Raw genomic sequence first — 12,223 nt, 5'->3', positions numbered from 1 at the left:
AGAGGGAACCACAGAACTCCCTGCCATCACTGTAACAACTCTTGCAGTACAGCTGCTGACTAAGTAAACAAACTTCTATAGGACAGAAATTAGGAAGGGCTCTCATATAAGCTAAAGGTCAAGCTCGTTCGTAACTTCAACTACACTACAAAATAATTTAAGAGAAAGTTAATTAAATAAGCATTTAACAGCACATGGTGGGTAAATGTCTCTCATCTCTAAAACCCAATTCACACAGACCTTTGGTCCCAGAAAATACCCATAAAATTGCTAGACAAGCTTCTGTGTGAATGCAAACACGTCCCATAAATCTTCTGGGATATTTGCCGGAAAAAGAGGACCTAGTAAGATACATGAAAAACCCTCTGTGTGAACAAGAAGCAGAAACAATGCTGTAATGGGGGTGTCGTAGTGAGGATGCGCGCGTCATCACAAAAAAAAATGCAAGAAATAGCTGCGTAGAAGATGCAGGACTTTAAACAGGTCACGTTTCTTGACGGGACCTTGCAGATGCTGGCAAATCATTGGCAGTGTGAATGAAAAAATAATAAATCAAACGATCCCAACAATCCAGGATGCATTTTCCGTGTATTTTCCCGAATGTCTGTGTGAAAAGGGCTTAACACTGCTGTTATTTTGTGATCGAGGGTGTCAGCATCATCAACAAGCAGGCACTCTCAACATTAAGTTTGACATAAACAGCACTTACTATATACATACATATTATATTTATACTTAATTTTTATATATATATATATATATATATATATATATATATATATATATATATATATATATATATATATATATATATATATATATATATATATATATATATATATATATATATATATATATATATATATATATATATAAAATAAATATATTATATATTAATATATATTAATTCTGTATTGTATATTTTCTAAATGTTTTATGTAATATTATATATATAGGTACAAGTATAAATAGGTAAAAGTATACATGTAATTTCAAATTGATGGCTAATAATATATCCTATACTTACAAGCATTCTTTTTCTTCCTTCTTGGACAACCAACCAATCACAGTCTTCAAAAGATTGTGTCACACGTAGCAAAGTGGTCAACCTCGCCTCCTCACTAAGATAAAAGTTTTTGTCTTTTCCTTACTCAGAGTTGCTCTCAGATCAGTCCCGAATAGCTCTTAAGCTAAGACTCCTATGTAAAAGTTTTTAAGCTAAATTAAGAGTTTTCTGAGAGGACTCTTAGAATCTTTATGAATACGGGCCCTGATATTTTTCCCAACAGTTAACCAAACATTCACTTAATGGTGCTCTAAGCGAGTTCACGCGTTTAGGCCATAAAACATTTTTGTTTCATACAATAAATATCTCCTCAATATCTGCTAGCTGCCTGTCTCCTGAACATACTGTAAAAACACGGTCTCTGTAGACAGCCCAGGCTCCACAAACAGCAACAAAAACAAAGTGGTCAAACCTACCAACAAGAAACATAGGGGCTGTTTACACTTGGTATAAAGATGTGTTTTCATCGATCGCATCACAAGCATAGGCGGAAATCCCGGGGGGGGTCGTGGGGGACATGACCCCCCTATCTGAGGGTTGTCCCCCCTTAAAATATAATTAAAATATGTGTATTGAAAATAATTTAATGATTGATAATACTTAAAATAGTTGTGTAAGAAGTAAAACAATACAAATGCAAACGGAGCAACAACAAAAAACGTTGTAAACATTTGGATTCACCCCTCCCTTGCCTCACAGTGGTTTGGTCCACTGCCAGCGCCACACAGTCGAGTGGTTGAGAAGTGTACGGAGCCGACGCATTAATCAGCTTTATTACACGGCTCTCTGGAATGCTTGATTCTGATTGGTCAGTTGAGACATTTGCAGGTTCGTTCTTTTCAAATAATAACCGCTCCAAAATAATAACGCATAGCCGGACTACTTGCACGAGTAAAATCGCTCCGCGCCAATAAAGATCAATAAAGATTACTGTCTGTTTGGCGCCATCTTGTGACAAACACTCGACAACCACGACAAGACACAGACAGCTTACGGAGACTGAACTTGACAAAATAGAGCATGACAGCTACGAAGCCAACACACAAAAAAATACAGAATGGGCATTAAAACTTCTCAAAGACTGGCTAAAAGAGAAAAAATGGAGACAGACAAGTATGAAGCAGAGGATCTTAATAAGGTATTACGATCATTTTATGCATCTGTGCAAAGTTTTGCGGAAGGATAAAAATGTTCATTTAAAACAAATATGCCAATAAAATGTTTCAAATTCATATTCATGTCCAGTTTTTTTTCTTATGTGGCAAGTAGCCGTGTAATAAGCGGGATAATGTAGAGGCAGCCGGTAGTTATTGGGAAATAAGCCCCTTCAGTGTGATACATTATCCCTTACATATCCCTCGTTTCCCATTACTTATCAGTTTATCCTCATATGTTTTAAAACTGGACTATTTGGACATATATACATGAACATATTTCGTTTTATGAAAACAGAAGCAGATAAACAAACAAGAAAACATTTTTATGCATTCATGCAGAGGTGAGGCAGAGCTGAAAGTAACAAAATACATTTACTCACGTTACTGTAATTGAGTTTTTTTTTGTGTACTTTTACTTTTTTGAGTAGGTTTAAAATCTGTACTTTTACTTAAGTTTGTTTTGTTTAAAGTATTGTACTTCGCTACATTTTAAATCATATCCGTTACGGAGTAAAAAATAAAATAAAAAAGCAAGGTGATAAAGAAGCGCCACGGATGATTGATTGATGGGCGGGGGAACGTGCAAAAAGAGCCATGGAGGGGGACGAGACAGGCGTGGGCTAATGCAGACCCCTGGCCATTGACGCGACGCCATTGTTTCATTCAGGTAGGATTCATGCTCTTGTTACGGAATTGCCGACTGGGTTTTTACTGTTAATTTGCACGACACATTTTTAATACATGCGCATTATCCTTCGTGGTCTAGTCAAACAACTTAAGAACGTCCCCGGGAATGCGCACGTCATTAGACATTGCAGAGAGAGAGAGAGAGAGAGAGAGATACATGTACATATACAAATGTACATTCATGTGCCTCCATAAATGTACATTTGTATACTTCAAATGTTTATATTTCAAAGTCTATATTGTAAATATCCTCTGATTCTATTTTATTTTATTTGCAGTAGTACTTCATCAATCACCCAGCACCTTAGCTTAATTGCACCTTAATGTTTGTTAATATTGTGTTATTGTATGTTTCTTGTTTTATGTATAATGCTTTGGCAATATTGTAAGTGACACAATCATGCCAATAAAGTTCTTTAAATTGAATTGAAAATTGAGAGAGAGAGAGAGAGAGAGAGAGAGAGAGAGAGAGAGAGAGAGAGAGAGAGAGAGAGAGAGAGAGAGAGAGAGAGAGAGAGAGAGAGAGAGAGAGAGAGAGAGAGAGAGAGAGAGAGAGAGAGAGAGAGAGAGAGAGAGAGAGAGAGAGAGAGAGAGAGAGAGAGAGAGAGAGAGAGAGAGAGAGAGAGAGAGATTGAAAGACATCAGGTACACAGGTCTGGGAAGCTAGAATACAATAAACGTGTAAAGGATAAAAGTATATGGCACTCATCTCATTATATGCTCATTTAAACTAGGTATATAGTTTAATAAATAATGTATGTTACCAGCAATACATCAATTACAACCTTACTATAGTGATTTTATTTACTAGCTGCTGACCTCATATTATTTTTGCTTCAAAAGTACATAACTCACTTGTAAAAATCATTAAACAATTCCATAAATGTTTCTTGGTTATATAAAAGCTTTTTGATCTATTAACTTTTTGTTATTGCACTTTAATTGTAAAGATGTTCCTACAATTAAAAACAACTAGTTTGAGATTTATATTCCCTTGTCCTTTTTGAACTTTACCAGAATCCTCCACCTCTCCCCGCTGTAAAAAAAGTAACTTTTACTCTGAGCAAAATTAAAATGACTTACTTTTTACTTTTACTTGAGTAGATTTTTAGACCAGTAACTTTACTTTTACTTAAGTAAAATATTATTAAAGTAACTTAACTTTTACTTAAGTAGAATATTTTATTACTCTTTCCACCTCTGCATTCATGTGTATTAAAATTAAATTTGCGTCTGTTCATAGAGAGAGAAACGTTTTCTAACTGTACACATTTCCTTGCAAGTACAATTTTGCCTGTATTATTGGTGTCCCCTTCAAAAATTGTTCTTGAAAAATGTTATGTTTATTGTCCCCCCCCCAACATTTAGATGAAATTTTCGCCCCTGATCACAAGTGGACGAGAGATACAAATTTTACACCTGGTATTTAAATCCGTCTCTTTTGTCCACTTTCGACCACTTCTGTTCTGAATACTGTGAGGGGGGTGGTCTGTGAGACGGTGGGCGAGTCTCTCTGCTGTCATTCAAACCCGAGCGGGAGTAATTATGAGTTTATATGGACGCGAAGTTATATTATGTCGGAGTCCACTGCTTGTTTACCAAGTAAACATGCTGCACAGAGTTTTGTACACGTGTATGTAAGAGCTTTCTCGGAATTTTCAGCGCAATTGATAAAATAGGATCGCCCAACTTTCACACGCTTTCAAAACAAAACTACGGATATCAGCTGCTTTAGTTTTATCAATGAAAGGCTAAAAATAGCGCTGTTCACCGTATGTTCACGCCAGAAGTAAAAAAAGACGTAAAACTTGTGTTTAATACCTCAGATTAGATAAATGGGCGGAGAGAAGGCGGTCGCATGTGGCTGTTCGAACACATTCAAACACATATTTGTCCGCATCTCCAAAGTGATCCGATCGAAAGTGGTTTCGACTACCTCTGGATGTGGTTGAAAGTGGTCGAAAGTGGACGAGCTCAAAACGTTTTGAACACCGTCTACACCTGGCATTAACGTCGTCCACTTGTGATCCGATCGATGAAAACACATGCTAATGCCAAGTGTAAACAGCCTCATAAAGTGTTGGGTGCATTCTTGACTCTTTCAGAAAGCATGGAAGGAAGGGGGAGGAGTTAGCTACACTCAGTTTTATTTGACAACAGTTCGAATGTCAACAAGAAGTGACGTCACACAAATTCACTTAGAGCGCCTTTAAGACATAACAGATTATCAGACATGGGGACTTGTGACTTGGTGACTTGGACTCGATTCGACTCGAGTCGCTATTTTTGTGACTTGTGACTTGACTTGACAAAAAATAAAATACTTGAGACTCGACTCGGACTTGGAAGTTAAAGACTCGGGACTTGACTTGAGACACGATGACTTGAATGACTTGAGTGTTAATCACATCATGTTTTCAGTTTAAATATAAAATATATAAATTATTTTAAAAAATAAAGTCAACCCAGCTGGAGCGCAGGCTAAGAATGATGTTGTCATGACTGAATCACGACACTATCATCAGTCATGCCCTCTCGTACCTTACGCACACCACGCCCACTTAGATCAGATATCAACATGTCAGCCGGAGGGGTACGGAGAGAGAGAGAGAGGGGAGAAATGTAACAAAGTTTAATGTTGTACGTAAACTGTGTTTGAAAGAGAGGGAGGTGTTCAGAGAGGGTCTGTTGGATGTTAAGCTGTTATTTGTTTCATGGACTAAATGTGGAAAATTTCAAACACGGTTGGCAGAAGTGAAAAATAAATAATTTATGAAGTTACAATTTTGTTTGATTCCATGATGTATTTTACTGAACATGAGTATTTACAATGCAAATCCAAATTATTGTAATTTACTGATAGTTACTTACTGTATATCTTGTCACTTTATTAAGATCAGATTCTGCAGGTAAAATTACAATAATAAGGTGACTTGACTTGGACTTGACTTGACCTACTACATTACTTGACTTGACTTGACATAGCCTGTGACTCGACTTGACTTGACTTGCCCAAGAAAAAAAATACTTGGGACTTACTTGAGACTTGAAGGTTCAGACTTGAGACTTACTTGAGACTTGCACATGTGTGACTTGGTCCCATCTCTGCAGATTATAGGTCCTACCTGCATGAATTCTTGTTAAAACTTTAATTCTGTGTAGATGTCTATATATCGTGGCCTGTCAGTTTGCGCAAAGAAGATTGTTTTCATGTCTTATTGCTCTTACTAACTTTTTTGACATCAATCAGGTGCCGAACTTTATCTATCCTATAGCTAAGACTAAACTTTATTTTTATGAAAACCTAAATTTTTTCCAAATCGATATTTATACTTTTTTTTTCCCTCTAGCTCCAAATTAGACATGCGCTTTCCGACTCATTTTGCCAGTACGGGTCACATATGCAACATTTGACCTCCCCTTATGAAAAAACACTAAGTAGAAGCTTAAAAACCAGGCTTCCCCCAGTGCAGTCTTCATAAGAAGCCAATGTGTTTACAATGCATTACATATTAAACAGAATATCTAGATCTAAAAAGGGGGATTGTGATCTGGATGTAAATATGCACATCAAACACCACCCTTCATAATTAACAGTTAATTTACATGTCTGATTTAAATCGGCAAATCAAACCTCCCATTACACTCCCAAATATCAGATTTGTCCCAAAGTTATCCCAGCATATACTAAAAAGTAGAAATAGGTTTCATGCTGTGACAAGAGTCCTAAAAAACATCAAGATTAAGATCTGTGAAAGGAATTAGAGAACTCTGGAGAGCTCAGGCATAGAACAGCAGGAAATGACAGAGCATGACAGAGAAAGCAGGCAAGGAGAAAGAAAGGATGGGAAAAATAGACATTGAAACTAGACAGATTCTAGAAGAATTTGACAAATAGGTATGCGGTCTAATAAGCAGAGCAGTTATGGTGTTGGGGCGTAATCAATGTGACATCACATTGATATGGGGATCCCCAACAGCCTGATTTGTGTGACTGTTGCGGTTTAAAGGAGATTACACTAAATGAATGGAATAGAAGAATAGATGATTTGTATAATAGAATGTTTCTGCAAACACACTGGCGACTCGGAGAAACACATTTAAAAGTGCATTTTTTAGGTTGGGGGGCTTTTAAATTCATGAGGAAACTCATGCACTGCGTTAAGCTGAATTGCATAATTACTGAGCCAAAACTCAACATTTTTACATTTACCACTGATCAAGCAAACAGACACTCGATGCACAATTCCAAAATTCACACTCCTGGTTAAGCCAATGCTTATATGTAGGGTTGTAATGGTATTTACCGGTTTGGCGGTATACCATGATATTAACTTTCACGATTATCATACCGTAAACATTTGCTTGTACACGGTTTTGGGGAAAAAATAATAAAGCAGATCTCACCTCCGCTACTGCACAAACGCAACTTAATTCGGCTTGACTGCTAGGCTCCTCCACTCGTTTTATGTACAGCAGAGAAAATGTCAGAGCCAGAGACTACAAATTCTAACCTCTATCCCCCACCAGAAAAAAAGTTAAAATCTACAGTATGGAAATACTTTGGGTATCCAAAAAACAAATGCAGGGTTGTTCTTTAAGATGGATATCCAGTTTGCAAGAAATGTGGACGAAGAGTGGCTGCAAAAAGAGACATTAAAGCCCATTTAAGTGATTTATATTACAGATCAATTTAAGTTGATTATACTTGATTATAGTTGATATATAATAAAAACTATACTCACTCACTATTTCACTCACTATATGACGATGTGAACAAATGAATACATCCAGAGCAGCTCTGAGATAATTTAATAAGTATTTCATTATTTTATTTTAAAGATAAAAATTAAAAATAGTAATAAATTAAGAATCAAATTTTATTTTTTTCAAAAGTGTTGTTTTTTTCCAAAAAAGTTTGACGACATAAACCATATGTTCAACCCAAACCCCCTATCTGTTTTTTTTATTAATTTAAGGGTCATTGTAGCTAATGATTATAATAATAAGTGTTTAATACCGCCAAACCGCGAAAGTTTCTGAGACGATTATCATACCGTGGAAATCTCATACCGTTACAACCCTACTTATGTGTTTTGGGCTGGTTGGGATGCACACAAATAAAGGAGACAAAAAAAGGTGTAATAGAGGTACAGAGCTGGTTTACGCCTTTTAAGGAAATCAACTTACAAACTGCTTGCTCACACCTCTTTCTGTAAGTTAAGTTTGCAAAAAATATTTAACAAAATTACACAAATAAATAAACATTCAGTAAAAAGCACAGAGGAAAATGTCCAATAGAAGCCATGGAAAACTGAATCTCTGTAACTAACAGGATCTCTAAACCACAACAATGGTAATCTGACTTCTGTGCAGCCCAACCCAATTGCACTGGTTGTGCAAAATCTGAGGCTGCTGATGTCCATATGATAAATGCATTCAGGGACTGTCCCCTCAACCCCACTGCAGGATTCTTGCAGGTTTCAGCAAGTTAAATTTAAGACCTTTTTAAAGACCATTATGAGTGAAATTTAAGACAAACACGAAGCATTCGAATGATCTCAGAAATTCTTAAAACATTCTATTCTTATTGATTCAGTTATAGAAAAATATCAAATAAACGCAGTATTAAAACAGATAATCAAAATACATAGAAATACATTATGCTTAACCATATTAGACAGTGAGTGCGCGTTTACATGTACAGAATGTTTCTGGAAGCTCATAGTGAGCCATTAAAATTTATTGAGTTAGATGCAAAGGCCTGAAATTTTTCTTAATTTATGTGCAAGAAATGCATTGATTTACAATATTTCTATATCACAACAATATGTGTAGGTAGTATTTTTATGTAATTCTACGAACAATGTTTTTTGACAAATAAAATCCATTAATATGGAAAGATTAGTATGGTCAGCTGCTGATATGTGCCTTGTTATTGTGCAATGATTTTTAGAATGGATTCTCAAATAATAAAACATGAGACATAAAGAGCAAATAAGATGATGTGCTTTTCTCCAAACAGCCTTCATTCCACTTTCTAAAGTGCATTAAATAAATAAAGTAAGCCTCCAACACAAGACAAAGATCAGAGCACTCCACATAAAACTACAGAAGAAATGTTGACAGTAATAATCAGATACGAGCATCAAAGAGTGTAAAAGCCCACCAAAGACTTCATCTATCATCACTGACAAGACACAGAAATCCAGCGTGGGCACAAAAAGAGGTAACACTAGATGAATCACACACTAAAAAAAAAATCACACACATAACAGCTCAGATTTACAAAGGATAGCAGAAGTATGGCACTAGAGAATGACTGAGGCAAATCTAAAGCCCTGGAAACCAGCTCAAAGCCATAACATGCAAATTCTTGTTTATAAAGCCATTGAAAACATTGCTGATACAAGTACAACTACAGTTATATTTAACAAATTAAGAAAGGTGGCAGTTCAGACAGAAACATATTCAAACCTCATCAATGAATTAAACTTTGTCCCTCTTTCTAGGTATGTGACAAAAAAATTAAACAAGATTAAATGCTAAAACTAGTTATTCAGGTAGAAAGAGCATGAAAAAAACTTTACAATGAACCCAAAACCATGTCTATGGGTTCAATAATAACAAAGTACTGGCCATTTGAAACTTGAAAATCATCACCTTATTTTGTCCCATTGTTTCCCCCATTTTGCCGGTAGTAAAACAACTCTTGCGAAATTCATTGAAATTTCGTTCACTTGTAGTTCAGCAATTAAATTAATCAAAGTTACAATTTTAAGAATGTTATACTCCGCAGGTCACTTGAGGTAATCCGAAGTTCTGTTGAGAGGAACCAAATTGTCAGCCATGACAGCCGAGATTGTCACATACCTACTCTTTCACCAAACTGATTTTATTTCTTCCCAAGACTGTGCACAATAGGGTTTCTAGGTTATTTAAGACATTGATTTAATTTACATTAAATGACAAATTGTGATATACAGAAGCATTACGGTATATTGTCTATTAAACTGCTTTCTAGATTTCAGGATCAGACATTAAACACCCATACAACAAATCACCCACAAACACAACAGTTATTGAGTACTAAATATAGGATTTTCAAATAAACAAACCGGTCACATTTGGTTAGTCTAGGTCATTGCAATTTGAATAGAAAAAGCTTGCAAATCACCCTCAAGTACTTTTCATTAAATTTGATCATTAATCTTATTTAAAGCCATTTTGAAATCTTTAGTTACAAGCTTGAAAGCTTACACTCCTTAAGGCAATATTCAGATTCAGAAAATGTAAGATTTGCATGTAATTTCATAAATGAGCTGAATGGGTTATCCCCCAATGCAAGTTTAAAAAACTGCTCCAAAACAACAGTTTTTTCATTAAAGGACAATGTGACATTAGCAATGATGACTGCTTGGTCCAGCTATTTAACAAACCACTGATCAATTTTTACAGAATAAATCACAAGTATTCAATACAATCACACGTGAATAAATCACAAGTGTTTATTCACAAGTGAATGAAAACCTACTTCGAATAATATATGTAACACAGCGCTTTATATCCAAAAACAAAATTTATTTTCAAACCATACTTTTAAATGTGTCTTGTACTTAATGCATGAGAAACTATGTGCGTGTTGTAATTACATGACACGGTGTGAACTTTTTAAAAAGGGAAAAAATGATATCAGCTATTTAAAAAATCTGACTGAGGATGAATGACTCAAATTAGTTCAATGCACGTCTCATTCATGTGCAAAATACAGACATACATGTTAAGGCACATATATGATAAATAAAAGGCTCTAAGTTCACGTTGAGCAGTGGAATACACATGATAACTTTCTGGCAACCCGTTTTAACATAATTACACGTTTCCAAGTTTAATCCCAAAACTGCCTTTATGATGTTAAAAATGTAATTGTACATTCTATAAAACTTACTGGACTTTTGCGCATTCTTACAACCCAAGCTGTGGAGGTTACAAGGACCCCGCAGATTGTGTTTGGCCTAAATATGAAAGCTAACATGTGGAGCTAACCAACTACAACACTGAAAAGTTTCAGTAGTTTGCGATTAAGTTTAAAACTTTTTTCAACACAAACCAGCTTACAGAGGTACATCTTGAAGGCGGTTAGTTTATAAATCAAATAAGATAGTTTGCAGACATGCAAAAAGTGAATGTAAAACTTGAGGGAAATCCAATAGCTTTGCGTCAGCGCTAGAATAAAGTTAAGCAGAAGGGAGAATAAATGATACACACCCAGAAGTTTCTTCACCTCTTCCTCGCTCATGAACACGTTCACGTTCGGTCTATTGTTGTTGTTTATGCCTGGCACATTGTTGGGGTTGGTGAGGCATCGGGCCCCCTCGAGAAACAGGAGGAGAAATAAGCCCCCAAGTTTCCACGCAAGAGTATGCGGCCAACTCCGGGGCACCGCCGTCGCGCCTCCACCGGAGCCCCGCGCTGGTACAAACATCACAACCCACCGTCGAGTCCCAAACTCTCTGCGATCGACGCGTCACGGAAACTCATCCAAAGCTTGAGTTACTTTCCGAGGGCGACATGCTACTAAGTTTGATGACGGCGCTCTATGTCGACCTTTTTCGTCTCTTCTCACGGTTTGTCCCCCTCCTCCTTGTCCGATAGCCGTCCAGCTAACTTCTGTTAGCTCGCGCTGAATCTCATCGACTGCACGAGCGGGGCCAGTCAAACAGTCGGACAGTTATTATAGCGTTGGGCTTTCCCTACGCTTATTATTCAATCGTCTCTTTATCAGAAAGTCGTGCGGACAAACCACAGATACTATCCAAAACAAACAACCCCTAAAGTATCATCCAGTTTTTCCTTCCATGGTTTTTACTCCCCAGCAAGCTAACTTTTCATTGAAGAACGGGGGGTGGGGGGTCGCTGGGGGCTTGTCATTTAAAACTAGTACGCGCACGCACTGACTTTTGGATACGGGCTCGCTCCAGTGGTGTATTAATGCAGGTGACCACTACAAGTTTTCTGTCAAAAATGTATTTTGCAGAAATTAATAATTATATCACTACACATAAAATTATTGTATTGTTTAGATTGATCCCAAGTCTATACAATTACAAAGAACAATGGAAGATTTGTGTAGGGATGTGGAAAATAATTGTTTTTCGTAATAACATAGGCTACACAGAAAACGCCAAATAGGTTTTTCGCCATTTATATTATTAATGACATAATAAGTGATTTGCTTAAAGATACAAGACGATAAATCATACCATGGCCTGATTTCACAGACAGGGCATAGATTAAGCCAGGAGTGCTGGTT

General features: G+C 36.4%; 1 protein-coding gene across 2 annotated transcripts in view; it reads right to left on the bottom strand.

Annotated features, from left to right (window-relative positions):
- The window catches only part of ryk (receptor like tyrosine kinase), a 71,519-nt gene extending 59,697 nt beyond the window's left edge, over positions 1 to 11,822 (bottom strand). For both annotated transcript variants that reach the window (XM_065240928.2, XM_065240933.2), the window contains exon 1: positions 11,179 to 11,822. In XM_065240928.2, coding sequence (XP_065097000.1) covers positions 11,179 to 11,395 — 217 coding nt within the window. In that variant the 5' untranslated portion in view covers positions 11,396 to 11,822. The remainder of the gene's footprint in view (positions 1 to 11,178) is intronic.
- Positions 11,823 to 12,223: the final 401 nt, after the last annotated feature.

This window comes from Paramisgurnus dabryanus, chromosome 7 (genome assembly GCF_030506205.2).
Source record: "Paramisgurnus dabryanus chromosome 7, PD_genome_1.1, whole genome shotgun sequence".
Lineage (NCBI taxonomy): Eukaryota > Metazoa > Chordata > Actinopteri > Cypriniformes > Cobitidae > Paramisgurnus > Paramisgurnus dabryanus.
The sequence above is the reverse complement of the archived record's forward strand: the minus strand, read 5'-3'. Positions and strand labels throughout refer to the sequence as shown.